Genomic DNA, 14,977 nt, shown 5'->3' with positions numbered 1-14,977 from the left:
CAAATTTTCCGCCATCCTACATAAAATGTACCTAATTTCTAAGCGTGTGGGTACCAAGTCTAAATAGTAATAATAAATGATTGATGATTTTTTTGAATCCTGAATCATCCACAACACAAAGTGGTGATCTGTCATTATTTGTTACCTTTTCTGTATGTACTCCGTCTAAGAAATCTTGGTATTCCATATTTGCTACTTTAAGGTAGGTACCTACACTAATTGTCTTTTTTTATAGTACCTAGGTGGTCAAATTAAAATTCTTCATAGAATTAATGAAAGTTTGTTTCTATAATTTAAAATTTATTAAAACTTAATACCTCCTTAAGAACTTATACAAAATAATATGCAAACATTGCAAATATGGAAAAGATTTTTAAATAATACAGTAAATTCATTATAAAAGGTGACTCGACTGCGAGTTTTCCTTCAAGTATATGAATACACAAGTATATAAATATAAGTTACATGTACATTAAAAAAAATAAGAATAAAAAGTATTGGGTACCTACATTATAAGTTATGACCAGGGCTTGGAATTTATAGCACAAATAAAGTACATTTTTACCTCTTAAATATGCACGTCAGTAAGCGCTAAGAATAGCCCTTTTTTATTTTAATTTTTTTTTAAATAAAAATTTACAATCTGTACAGTAAGGTGCAATAAGTAAATATGATAAAAAAAAAAAAAAAATAATTTCCTTTACCATTTAAAAATATGCAAATTAAAATTTCATCAACAAACATTTTTTTATTTTAACTTTTTTATAAATTAATTTATAGATTTTTTTAAACTACAAGTTTTATATACCTAAAATACAGTGGTAGGCATTTGAGAAATAGGTATTTATTCCAGCTCTGGAACATTTCTTGTTAACTTAAATATGCAAAACAATTTAAATACCTACCTATTATTGTTGTATTTTAAATTAATAATTGAATGCATTAATTTATTTTATTTAGATACCTTAAACAATAAGATGTTTTCTTTTCTTATATTTTCAAATTTGAATGATTTACAGTTATTTGACAGAAATGCTTTGTATACCAAGAATGACTGTTCAACATCTATAGACGTCACGGGTGCGTACTTAAGCAGTGCCAAGTATTCTATCTAAATTTCTGGATGTTTCTTCACCTGTTAGAACTTGTGAGATTTTTACCAACGCTGAAAGACCATGGCGTTGAATTTATTACCTAGTAAGTACCCACACAATTTTCCAATTTAAATGTTTTTATGGGTTTTCATTTAAGAAATAAGTTTGAATCATCGGCAGAGGCAATCAGTTATTTGACTTTTATGAAGTGTTAATATATTTATAAAAAATATCACCTTTTTTATATGGAAGTATCGCGGTTTTTACCTGGGTTTTGTTAGAAGTTTTTTTCACGATTATTCAGTTTTTAAGCAAATTTGAGCATTTTTAATTAACATTTCTTATACACGTATAACTCACTTATAAACTGGATTATCGTAAAAAAACTTCCAACAAAACACAGATAATGTTCTTACCATATTATTTTTGTTTCATATAAATAGGTCGATCACTCTTATTTTTAAGCTAAAGCATAAAACTTGAATTTCTGAGCGTAAATTTCGTATGTTACCCGTTTGTAAGACGGAGACAACACATGCGGGTGTGGCATCCTCTTAACATAATTATGTAAATATTATTATTGTATAATAAATTAATAATATAATGTATTAATTTAAAATTAATTAATTTTATTTAGGTACCTTAAGAATTACACTGAATAATTCAATGTTTTCTTATATTTTCAAATTTGAATGATCTATGTTTATTTGACACAAGAGTAGTTTTATGTGCCGAGAATGACCGCTCAACATCGACAGACATCACCGGTGCGTACTTAAAAAATTCCAAGCCGTTACAACTTAATTATTAAGGAAGACAATCTAGATTTCTGGATATTTATTCACCCATTAGAACTTTTGATATAGTTACCAACTCCGAAAGACTATGGTGTTGCATTCATTACCTACCTAATACCTTCACTTAACTAATTTTCCAATTTTAAATTTTTTAAATATCTGACACTTTTTTAATGTGGTAGTACTGTTTTTAACTGGGGTTTCATTTTCATGCATGGCCCACCATATTTGACATATTATTTTTCTTTTCTATAAATTTTAAAAATAATAAATAGTTAAATAAATACCTTATAAAATTAGTCGTGGTTATATTGTGTACATACAAGGCTGTGCAAGTTAATGATTTTTTGTTACTCAGTTAATATATAAGTTAATATGCACCAATAACAATAAGTTAAAAGTTCATTTAAGTTTAAAGTTAATACACACTTTTTGTTAAAGCATGATTCCTGTGGTATCCCTACATGTTTGTGTCTTGGTGTTGATTCGTGACCGTTTACCCAAATTTGGAATTAAGAATGATTTAATGAGTTTTATTATACATGTTGGTAAATCTGTGTTGGTTTTTAGTTTGTATATAAGGCCATTGTGCTACACCTGTTGAATGCCTTTTCCATATCTGGAAATGTCGCGGCCGTGTACTTTTTTTGGTTTAGGTTATTTTTAATATCTTTGTAGTGATAGAAGAGTTGGGTGGCATGAAAATTGCCTTGCCAGTCCTTGCTTTGAATAAGGGGAGTTATTCACATTTTTCACAAGTTTCAGTGTTTACCTATTCCTTGGAATAGCAGGTGAGGTGGAGATGATGGTTACTTTATGTTTTCAGGCCTGTTCCTTTTCCACTGAATAGCGGCCTTGGAACGACCGATTGACCTTATCTGCTGGTGGTTTGATGACTTTGTTTTTTAATGCCTTTATTATTTGTTCGTGGAGAGAATCAATTTTGGATGAAGTCATGATTGTTGTATTCGGCTCCTGACCGTTTTGAGATTAGAGCGCCTCAAGCTGGCCCGGCGTATGTTAAGTTTGGTATGATGTACAGTTTGTGTAGGGTTAGTTAGGTTAGATTAGGTTAGATTAGTTAGGTTAGTCTCTGATGAAGTGACAGGTGACTTAGAGACTTAGAATTAAGTAATGGGATAAAGTGCAGCCCTGATTTGCTTGGTCTTTTTTTGGATGGCCAGGACGTGTTGGTGGAAGGTCAGTTTGGAGCTATTTAAAGGTTATTCTTAAGTATTTAAGATGTCGGCTCCAGGGAACTGAGTGACCGTTTACACGAAGTTCTTTTAGGTTTCAAAGCGTTTCGTCACCAATCAGAATTGCAACAGTCTTCTTCGGGTTGATCGATATCCATTCTGTTTATTTGAGTTTGGATTTTTTCCATTGCATGGTTTTTGCAAATGTATTATATTGCAAATGATATATTGCAAATATTTTCTACTCATGCTGGAGTAGAAAACATGTGTTGTCAGCAGGGCTTGCATTTGAAAAAAAAATTCCGTTTTACGTTATTTACAATTAAAACGTTACACAATTTTTTCGTTTGCAAGCCCTGGTTGTCAGCAAAGAGATTGATTTTCATTCCGGGATTTGTTGGTATGTCGTTGATATATATACGTTAAAATTTGATTTGATTCGCTGTTTAGAACTGTCATAGGGCTTATGACAGTGTTATGCGTGAGCCTATGATTGGTGGGAATGTTTGTTTTATTTTAGTTTTCTGGGAATGTGCCCAATCATGATAGCGAGTGTAGGTTTTTGTTAGGAATGGGTTAGCTCTTCCTCGACCTAGGTCGCGGGTGTGTGAGTGAGGATAAGATAAGATAAGATAAGATAAGATAATATTTTATTGGCCAAAAATAAGATAGTTTTAATAAATACAATAATTAATTACACATAGTTTGGCCCAATTCACCACTGAGGTAGTACCTTGTGTTGGTGATATTGGAGTTTCTAGATCATAGTATAATATAATACAAAATACATAGGAGAGAAAACAGACAGAGTAAACAATAAATAATATAATAGAATAAAGCAGAATAATTAAATATAATGATATAATAATAAAAATAATAATAATAATATTAATAATGAGCATAATAGAGGAGTCATTTATTGTAGGTATGTCTTATCAACCATATATTAATAAGTTGTTCTTTGTATTTATTATAGTTTTTGCAGCTTATCATAGATTGTGGTATAGTATTTAGTAAGTCAAGACCTATTTTGACAAAGTGTCGACTTGCTTTTAAAGTTTTATAAGTTTGTAATTTTTAGATTCTGAGTGAAACGATGAATGTATTGATTTTACAATGATGTGTGTTTTTTTTTTTATTTTTTTTTTATTTTTTTATTTTTGTGTCTGTGTACACGATAAGTAGTCGAAATAATGCTTCGATTTTCGACTTCAGTATCTTGTTCGATGGAAAAGTGAATATCGTTGGTGCATTGGGGAGGTCAAAATTTTAATTTCCCAGTAGTTTTCAAAAGCGATGTGAAAAACAAAAGAAAAATTAAGGAAAACGGGAATTTTTACGCAAAATCGATTTTTAACAAAATCGATTTTGGTTATTGGTGTAACTCTAAAACAAATGACCGTAGATGCATGAAATTTTCACTGGTTGTTTATATTTGCATTTTCTATACACAATACAATTTTGAAAATAATTTGACTTTTTTTGAACTGTTTACGGACATTGTCAGTTTTCAGTTTTTTTAAATTTTTTTTCTATAAATATCAATAAAATTTTATTTGTTGGGTAAAAAAGCTTGAAAATTTAATAGAAGGCTCCTAGGTTATTGTTTCAAAGGCAGATGAAAAAAATTAAAAATCCTTAGTCACAGTTTTTTTTTATACACGTTTAAAGTTCAAATCTTGAAAAAATACGGAAAAATCACGAAAAATAGCAAATTATTTTGAGTTGAAATTCATAAAAATTTTTCTTTTTAAATCTAAGATTTGAAAATGTAATATAAGATTACTCATAAGTTTGTCTACCTTTATCAAAAAAAAAATGTCTAGAAGAAACTTAAATTAAATTTTTATGAGCGTCTGAAATTTATATTTTTACAACATTTGATATTTACTCGATTTCTCATGTAACAATTTTCTTATTTTATTGTAATTAAAAAACAAATGACTGTAGATACTTGAAAATTTCACTGAATGTTCATATTAGCATTTTCTATACACCATAAAATGTTGAAAATATTTTGACTCTTTTTGAGCTGTTTACGGACATTGTCAGTTTTCAATTTTTTTAGTTTTTTTTTCTATAAATATCAATACATTTTTATTTGTTGGGTATAAAAGCGTGAAAATTTAATATAAGGCTCCTGATATATCGTTCTAATAGCAGTTGAAAAATATTAAAAATACATAGGCACAATTTTTTTTTATAAGCATTTAAAGTTCAAATTTTGACAACATTTATCAAATTTATAATTTATTAATTATTTTGTGGTTAAAAATGTATAAAATGTTTAACTTTTATGGCTAAGGATTTAAAATTTAAAACAAGGCTCCACGTAAATAGGTTATATATAAATTACTTTATTCACAATAATATCATCAAATATACTTGGTAATATCATAGGCTGACTGACCGTTTTCGCTCAGAATCGTTTTTCTTATACAATGATATTATATCATTGAATTCAAATTTAACACCATCCATTACAGTGACCCACTTGTAACCTACTGTACAGCAGAGCGACATCCACTTAACCACCTTTTTATTTTTAATTTTTTTCCTAGCGTGTATTGTGGGTTTTTGGTGTAATGTTGATCAAGTTCAATTTGTAGACATAGTATATTGAATTTCGTTGAAATAGTTGTTGTACATTGAAGACTTTGAAGTCTTTGAATAGGTTTTCAGAAGGGTGGGTTTTTGGTTAAGGATTATTTTTATTATGCTCTTCTGAGCTGTTATTAGTTTATTACTTGTTACCAGTGGCGGATTGAGACAATTGATATTAGGAGTGCACATATTAATTCAGACCACCCACCTATATTTTAAACACCACCACCAAGGGCACCTGCTGTAGGGAGAGGGACCATGTGCCCCCCTTTTTTTTGGCCACTATAGAAGATAAAATCTGGGAGGAGAAGTAAACAAATAATCAGTATTAGTTATATTTTTGAATGGTTATGTGCGTTTTTACATTTGCCCCATAATGTAAGTTAAGATTGTGGCTGACGTAAATAATACAATATACGTACGCAACTAAAAATTTATGGGGAAAATGAAAATGAAACAAAATAACAATGTATTAAGGCAAACAAATTTATTTTTAATTATTTTTCACATAAAACAGTTTATATAATTATTCCTGTATCCATGAATAATATCCTATTTAAAGTTTAAACTATGTATGTTCATCAGTTTTTGTGTCCCATACTATAGATTACCTATAAAATTTAATAAAATAAGTCTGTATAGTTCCAAAATTAACAATAAATATAATATAAAAAATGCACTTTTTGAAATAAAAATTATATAATAATACCTACAATATATATTATCTAACAATCAAACAGTGGGTTATCGTTACCTACCAATAGTAAAATTAAAAACTAAAAATACAACATATAAATGTAGTCTTTTGTGTTCTATATAAAAATTGATTAAATTTTGGTATAATCAGTATTTTTAGTTCCAACATTAACAATATATATAAAACAAAATTGCACTTTTTGAAATACCTAGGAATTAGATATAACAATAAAACGGGAGGTTACTTACCTACCTATAATGATAAAATAATAAATTAAAAATACAACAAATAATAAGAATGCCCGAGATATTTAGTAGTACCTGTGATCGTGATCACAATGTATATTTAATTGTCATTTAAATATAATATATTTGAATGTTGTTAATACAATTTTTTTGATACAATGTGAAAGTTGTTAACATTATTGGTACAATAGATTTGACCTCAGTAGATTAGATCTTGATCCAAACTTATCAAGTGCATCGTCCATATTTATATCAATGTCTGGGTTGCACGATATTACCATGAGATGATCTAGTCTCGCCTCACTCATAGTTGAACGTAAGTTAGTTTTTATTAATTTTAATTTAGAAAAACAACGTTCAGCACTAGCGGATGTTGGAGGCAATGTACAAATCGCTTTGTAAGCCACACTTAAATTAGGAAATGCTGATGCCATGCCCATTTTACTTAAGTTTTGCAATATATTTGATACTTGCAGCAAGTCTCCAAAGTTGTCTTCACCTGAAGTTTCTGAGTCATTTTCACTGCTTTCATAAGAAATTACAGATAATGCACATTTTTCATCGATATTTTCAGGGCTATCTTTCATTAAATTGTTAAAATTTGAAGCAAATAAACGGTATTCGGTAGTTAAATTTTCTTTATCAATTTTAAATGCTGATAACCAATTACAGATGTAGTCAAATGAATTAGGTATAGCTGTGGTTTGGTTTTGCAAATGTTCAGGAGAAAAAAAAAATATATCATTAAAAATATTTTCTGAATTGCAGTATCGGTCTTCAATCTTATTGATAGCAATGTCTAGTGTGACATTGTATACTTCACTAATGTAACGCTCTTTTGCTGAACTAAGTCTTTCATCGTTTTGGTTTTCACCAGACATTTTTTTTTTTAATGAAACACGTTTTTCTTGTATGTCTTTTTCATCTAAATTATGTTCTATAGAAAATGTTTTTGAGTTATTGATTATATTTCCGTACGTTTTGTCAATACGCATTTCTTGCAATTGATGTTTTGTGGCCATAACAAGTTTCATAGCTTGGATGAAGTCCATGTCTGGAGCTTGCAAATATTTGGAAAGTGGTGTTGTGATGGAAAATAATTTTTTCATAAAGTGCATTGTAAGAACAAAATTGAACTTATTCAAGTTTTTTAAAAAACTTTTAGCTGTATCACGCGTTTTTTTATCAGTTTCGTCAGTTCTTATACTTTTTAATGTTTCAATTACAGCTCTATAAGTTCTTAAAATTACATCTATTGACCGATCATGATAAGTCCATCGAGTATTAGAAAAGTGTTTAAGTCGGCGTGAACGTTCGTTCGGATAATATTTTTTCTGTAAATCAACGTAAGTAGCAGTTCTTTTTCTTGCTCCAATAAAAGTAACTAAACTACCTATAATACTGAAAAAATCTCTTACTTGAATATTAGCTTGGCAAGAATCACAGACAACAAGATTAAGGCAATGTGCAAAACACCAAACATGTAAAGCATTTGGGTTGTCTTTTTGGATAATGGTTCGCAATCCTTTAATAGTACCTTGCATATTTGATGCTCCATCAAATGCTTGACCAATTAATTGTTCTTTCCAGTTCAATGAATAACGATCACAAATTTTACAAAATAAAGCAAACATTCCATTACCTGTTGAATCTGCAGTTTCATCTGTACACAAAAATCGTTCATGAACAGTTCCTTCACTTGAACAATATCTGAATACAAATGCGAATTGATCAAGCTTTGCTACATCGGTTGTCGAATCCAAAATAAGTGAATACATGCCAGCTGTTTTAATTTCATCTAAAATTTTATCTCTAATAGTTTCTGCAACGCTTTCAATCATAGCATTTTGTGAAGTTTTTGATAAAAATGTGAGTGATGACCGTTTAGAATTAGAATTGATCCGGTCTAAATGTGATGCCAATATTGGATGGTATTTAGCAAATACTGTAACCCAATCACGAAATTTCCCTTGAATAAGATCTTTATTTGTTTCTAAATGACCTCTGTATGCATCATTATGCTTTGCCAAACATAAAACAATGTCCATTAGTACTTTAACTACTTCTCTATTTGTAGCTACACGGGAATTTGATGATTTAACTGTCAGAATATCAATTCGATTATTTCTCATATACATGGCACGACTGAGTTCAGATTCTAAGTGGTCTTTACATGACTCATGTTTATGCAGTCGTCCATATACACCACTAAGGTGGCCCCAAGCATTACAGCCCGAACTGACTAATCCGTTTTTTTGTGCACCGGGTGTCCCAAAAAGCCTACATGTCCAACAGTAAATTCTGTCAGTTGAAGGAGAATATGCTAACCAATTACGATGTACAGTTTTTCCATTCACTAATTTAAAATAATATGTTGAAGAAAATGAACGTGAAGGACTAGAGGTGTCTTTTGGAAAAACAGCGTTTACCAATTCTGATGCAGTAGGTTGGCAAGGACCCATTTCAAGTAGATTGTTTTTCAAACAATGCGATATTGTCTTGTTCAAATATAATGCAGGATCATTGCGAAATTTGTTAGGAGATTGTTCTGATTCATATGTGTTAGTCGATTCCAGAAGTATAGGATCAACTTTATTTCCATCATTAATCACACAATTAATCATATTTTCATTTGAATCTAGAACAAACATAATGTTTATGGTAATTCTTAAGACATTGAAAATAATTTTATCAATATCTTATATTTTATATGTGAAAACCGTTTAATATTTATTAGTAAAATAGTAAATAATACTGAACTATACCTATTGTATCTCCACTTTCATCAACAAGATTAATATTTTCTACACCAACTGTTGGTATTTAAATGTAATTATTAAACATAAGAGAATAATTAGATATATTTAAATAATTTAAAATAAATAAGAGAATAATTAGATAATCATATATTTAAAATAAATAATTTCTAAGATATTAAGTAATAGGTAGTCAATTAATATTTGTATAATAGAAAAATTATTCTCACTCAGGTATCAAACATTTTTTCATGATTTTTCATATCACATTAAATTGGTCAACAAATAATTAGATTATAAGAAAATTATTAGAAAATATTTTTCTATTTTTTTTTATAGATATAGAAAGTGGAAATAGTTAATTTATGAACAGTGTATAAAATATGCATCTTTATATGCTATTAACAAAGTACATTATTATTCTTTAAACATGTATCAATATGTGAAGTAATATTCAATCTATGAAATCATTTTGTTATGAAACAACCATATTTTAAACATTATCTTGCATAGACTCAGACTCAGTATGCATACACATAATTCAGGTCTTTTATAAATATATAATACATAATATTTAAAAAAAAAATAAAATACCTGAATATTTATCAGTCTTCATTACTTCAAATACATTGTCAGTAGAGGAAGTAGAAACAGACTCGGCAGTTGTAGTAGTAACAGACTTGGCAGTTGCAGTTGTAGTCGAGGTTTTAGTAGTAACAGACTCACAAGTAATAGTAGTAGAATTACTACTGTATAAGTTTTCTTCTACTTCTATAAATGTCAAAAAACGTTATTTTCAAATTGTATGAATAATTCAAAAATTATAAATTTTTTGAATACAAATATTTATTACCTGGATTATTATTTGATTTTGGTTTATTCTTACTCATAGTCATAAAACTATTTTTTTTACTACCTTGTTCTAAAATAACAATTTTTAAATTAATTTCTATAATATAAAAATTAGCTATTTTAATTTATAAGCTATTTAAATGATTTTACTACATTAGATAATGTAGATCAATAATAATAAATATTATTAGGTAATACATAATTATTTTATTAATTATACTAGATAATGCTCTCTATATTTATAATTTAATAATTAAGAAAATTAGTGAACTTACCCAATGAAATAGAATCACCTAATTCCAGCTTAGGCTTTTTAGGATTACCGAAAAAACATTCAATCGACCTAGATTCATCTCTAGATTTCCTAATTTTACAGGAAGATGTATGTCGAATCCAATTAGTGGTGTTCATATCACTTTTATTTTTTCCACAAGCACATATTTGAGGTTTTGTCATTGTAAATAATATTATAATTTATATTTTAAGTAATCACTAATATTCACTATCAAAACAAGCAATATACAATTTAAAATTTAAATTTAAAGTCTGCAAACGAACACTAAATTAAATACAGACAGATTTTATATGAAACACAGATGTTATTTAGACCACCGTAAATGTCCAATTGGCCGAAATAAATTCCGAATGCATATTATGATTACTAAGATAATATAATTTGGAAGCTATTTATAAAACATTTTCCCATTGCTGCCGATCACTATAGCTGTTAATAGAATGAATAATGATAACAACATTTTATTTATATAAGTTAATAGTTAATACAAGTCTCGCGTGTTTATTTTCGAGTAATTTTTTTCAATGACGACTGACACGTCTTCTTAATATATTATTATATATATTATAATACCATCTATAGACTGTAATAATTAAATATAATCAGCTATAGCAATCTGATTCTATAAGTATAATATATTAATATCATCATAGTCCATAAAGTGGCATAAACATGGTAGTTGTATTAAGTATTAACCATAACAGTTTCCCAAAAATTTACAAAAATACACCCACCCCATATTTTTAGGAGTGCAGTGCACCTCTTGTAATTACGTTCAAGCCGCCTCTGCTTGTTACTATCCCTAAACCACCCCAAGCTGTTTTGCCATATTGTAGTAAAGACTGCGTCATGACGAAGTAAACTATTCGTAGTATTTGTTTGTCTAGTATTTTCCTGGCATTTAAGTAGAAAAGTAGTTGAGTTTACGCATTTTGATTATAAAATTATTTACATGGATATTCCATTTCATGTGTTGGTCAATAGTGATTCCCAGGTATTTAGTACTTTTGGTTCTATTAATTACCTCACATTTATCATTTTTATTAAAGTTACAATTTATTTTATGGATTTTTAGTGAGGTTATATTAGGTTGTATTCTTTTGTCTTGGGAGAAAGCTATGCACTTTGTTTTATTGAGGTTCAATCTTAAATTGTGTTTTTGAAACCACTCAATTATTTTGGACATGTCACACTGCATTTTGAGTGGCTTTTTCCCAGTTAATATCCGATGTAATTAAAGCCGTATCGTCAGCGTAGTAACCGTAATTGACCGTGTAATTGTAAGTTTCCTAGTGCAGCTACTTAAATAATATACAGAATGAGAGTTAGTACAGTGCCTTGAGGGACACCAGTATCAATTTCCAATTCATTACTAAGAGTGTTTGCGATTTTTTCTTGTTGATTTCTATGTTGTAAGTATGACTTAAATAGATTAAATGAAGTATTAACTATGTCTATTGATTGGAGAGTATTTAGTAATTGATTATGTGAGATACTATTAAAGGCTTTACTTAAATCCATAAAGATGCCATAAAGTTTTTTTATTTTCTTCAATATTTGTATATATGTTTCTAGAGAGTTGAGCTAAAGCATCGTCCGTCCCAATATTTTCTCTAAACCCGTATTGCGATGGTGGAAGGATTGCATTTTCTTCGAGATATTTTAAAAGGCGGTGTTTTATGGCTCCCTCGAATATTTTGGACAAGACATTTAGTAAATATATTGGTCTAAATTTGAAATATCTGATTTATTTACCACCTTTGTGTATTCTGGTATTCTGCCTTCGACTAAGATTGTGTTAAAAATATGCACTAGGATATCGACAATATGTTCTTTTACTTTTTTAATTATATTTATTGAAATTCCATCTTTACCTGGGGATGAATTACCTCTCATGTCAGAAATAATTTTCAGGATTTCTAGCTTAGTCATCTTTCTAAGATATAATGACTGGTTATAGCTGGGTTTAGTTAAAGGTATAATTTTATTAGTAAATGAGTTAGCGGTATTTGATTTTCCCATATTTTTTTTTTAATTTTCATATACATATGAAATACTGGGCCCCACTTAGAAAACTTGTGTGGGGGCCCAGGAGTTCGAAAAATAAATTGCGTATACAGATTACAGGAAAAAAAAGATTACAAATTACAAAATTAAATTAGCCTATGAAGATCTAAAGTGTGTACAATTTGTGTTATTTAATAATAGAATTAAACAGTTTAAATAAGTACAGTGATATCATTACACATTATATTCGTAAGGAGAATTCAATAGCCACTGTAGAATGCTTTTTTTGAATAAATTTATTGGGAGGTTTGTTATAGAAGGTGGTATTTCGTTATACAGTTTGGTACCAACTATTTCAAAATATCTGTTAGTTGTGGTTTTTTTGTTTTTTTCTATGAGAAAATGGTTTTTCGCATATCTTGTGTTGACTCCGTGCATTATTGGTTGCAATAGATTATGGTTTTTTAAATATATTTTTTTAACAGGAAGGACGTTTAATTCAGTATATAAATTTTTTGTTGGGTACATACGGTCTTTATTTAACAATAGCTTAATAATTTGATTTTGACAGATTTGTAGATGACTTATAGTATTTTCGAAAGCACCACCCCAGCCTATTATACCATAAGAAATTATTGATTCCACCAACGCTATATAAACTTGACGTAATTTTGGTATTGTAAGAACTTTATTTAAGTTTCTTAATATGTACATCATTTTTCGAAGCTTTTTTCGTAATTGTTCAATATGAGTTTTCCATCTCATATTACTACTGATTTCGATACCTAAATATTTAAAATTATGTTCAATCTTTATTGATTCACAAAAACAATTTTTTTCTAACTGTGTACAGGTGTCATTATGAATTTTTATTTTTGTTTCAGTAGGTAGTCTATTTTCTATTAAGGCATGAGGTACAACACATGTTTTTTCTAAATTTAAAAATAGATTATTTTCAGTTAACCATTGTTTTATCAATTTTAAATCGAGTTTTATCATATTAAATATTTTGTCCCATGAGTCACCTGAACATAGCATAACTATGTCATCTGCATAACAGATTATTTTACTTTTTAAGGGGAGAGAGTGAATACCATTTAGCTGTATGTTGAAAAGTATCGGGGAGATAACTGTACCTTGTGATACACCACACTTTACAATATTTAAAGAACTAATAGATTCATTTATTTTAACACACTGTTTTCTATCACTTAAGTATGAACGGAGTAGTAGTAAAGCTCTATCACGTAATCCTAGTTGTTCTATCTTGTGTAAAAGTATGCTATGATCAATAGTGTCGAAAGCCTTAGCGAGGTCTAAATAGACCGTAGCACATTTTTGACTTTCATCTAATGATTTATAAATAAATTGAATCACTTTAGCAATGGCTTGATCCGTGCCTTAACCTTTTTGGAAACCATATTGAGATTTATGTATATAGTTGTTTGATTCTAGAAATGTAACAAGTCTATCTTTAGTAATTTTTTCAAATATTTTTGCAATATTTGTAATCATTGAGATCGGTCGGTAGTTATTGATTACATTTGTATCACCTTTTTTGAAAATTGGAGTGACGATGGACATTTTGAATAAATCTGGTACTGTTGCATTTGAAAGACTAAGATTATAAATATGTTTTAAGGGAGAGGCTAGTGCAAGTTTATTTTCTTTTAATAAGTTGACCGTAATACCATCTAAACCAGGCGAAGAACCATTTTTTAGTTTTGAGATTTGATTTGTGATTTCAAGTTCATTGGTGGGAGTGAATAGATTGAGGATAGATTTGTTAGGAGTGTTAATATCTAAAATAGTAGGTAATTTTGGAGTTACATTTTGTTGATTTTTTATTTTGGTGAGTAGATCTGATGCCACATTGATAAAGTAGTCATTAAATTTATTTGAGATAGTGCTTCCATTTTCTTTTACATTTAATTCAGTACCATTATGTATTATAGTATTTATTGTACGATTTTGTTTGTTTCCTCTACCGATAAAATTATTTATTAATTTCCAACACATTTTAGGGTTTCCGTTGGCTTTTTCTAATTCCGATTTATAATATAAATTTTTGGCATTTCTAGTTAATTGTGTGACTTTATTTCGGAAACTTATATAATATTTTTTTAGACTGTCATTATTATTATGTTTTTTTTACTTTGAGGTGTAGTTGGTCTCTATCCCTAATTGCTTTTATTAATTCAGTGGTGGCCCATGGTTTTATTTTCTTTAATTTCGAAGAGATTTTAATGCTAGCAGATGCCTGTTTTATTAAGTCGTTAAGTATGTTAATGAAAGATTCAGTTGCATTATTTGTGTCATAGTGTTTTAAGACAGTATCCCAGTTTTGACTTGAAATTAAATTTGATAGTATTGAATAATTTATTGTAGTGATTGAGAGAGGATCTGGCTTATTTTTTCTATTACTTATTACATT

The 14,977-nt window shown here is 28.7% G+C and overlaps 1 protein-coding gene across 1 annotated transcript; it reads right to left on the bottom strand.

Moving 5' to 3' along the window:
* Positions 1-6,809: 6,809 nt before the first annotated feature.
* LOC132940677 (zinc finger MYM-type protein 1-like) lies at positions 6,810-10,697 on the bottom strand. The gene is made up of 3 exons (XM_061008385.1): positions 10,517-10,697; positions 9,984-10,160; positions 6,810-9,271 (listed from the first exon to the last, which is right to left on the bottom strand). Exons 1-3 carry the CDS (start codon positions 10,695-10,697, stop codon positions 6,810-6,812), a joined length of 2,820 nt encoding a protein of 939 aa, XP_060864368.1.
* Positions 10,698-14,977: the final 4,280 nt, after the last annotated feature.

The sequence above is a fragment of the Metopolophium dirhodum genome, chromosome 3, assembly GCF_019925205.1.
Source record: "Metopolophium dirhodum isolate CAU chromosome 3, ASM1992520v1, whole genome shotgun sequence".
NCBI classification, from domain to species: Eukaryota; Metazoa; Arthropoda; class Insecta; order Hemiptera; family Aphididae; genus Metopolophium; species Metopolophium dirhodum.
This window is presented reverse-complemented; position numbering and strand designations above follow the sequence as displayed.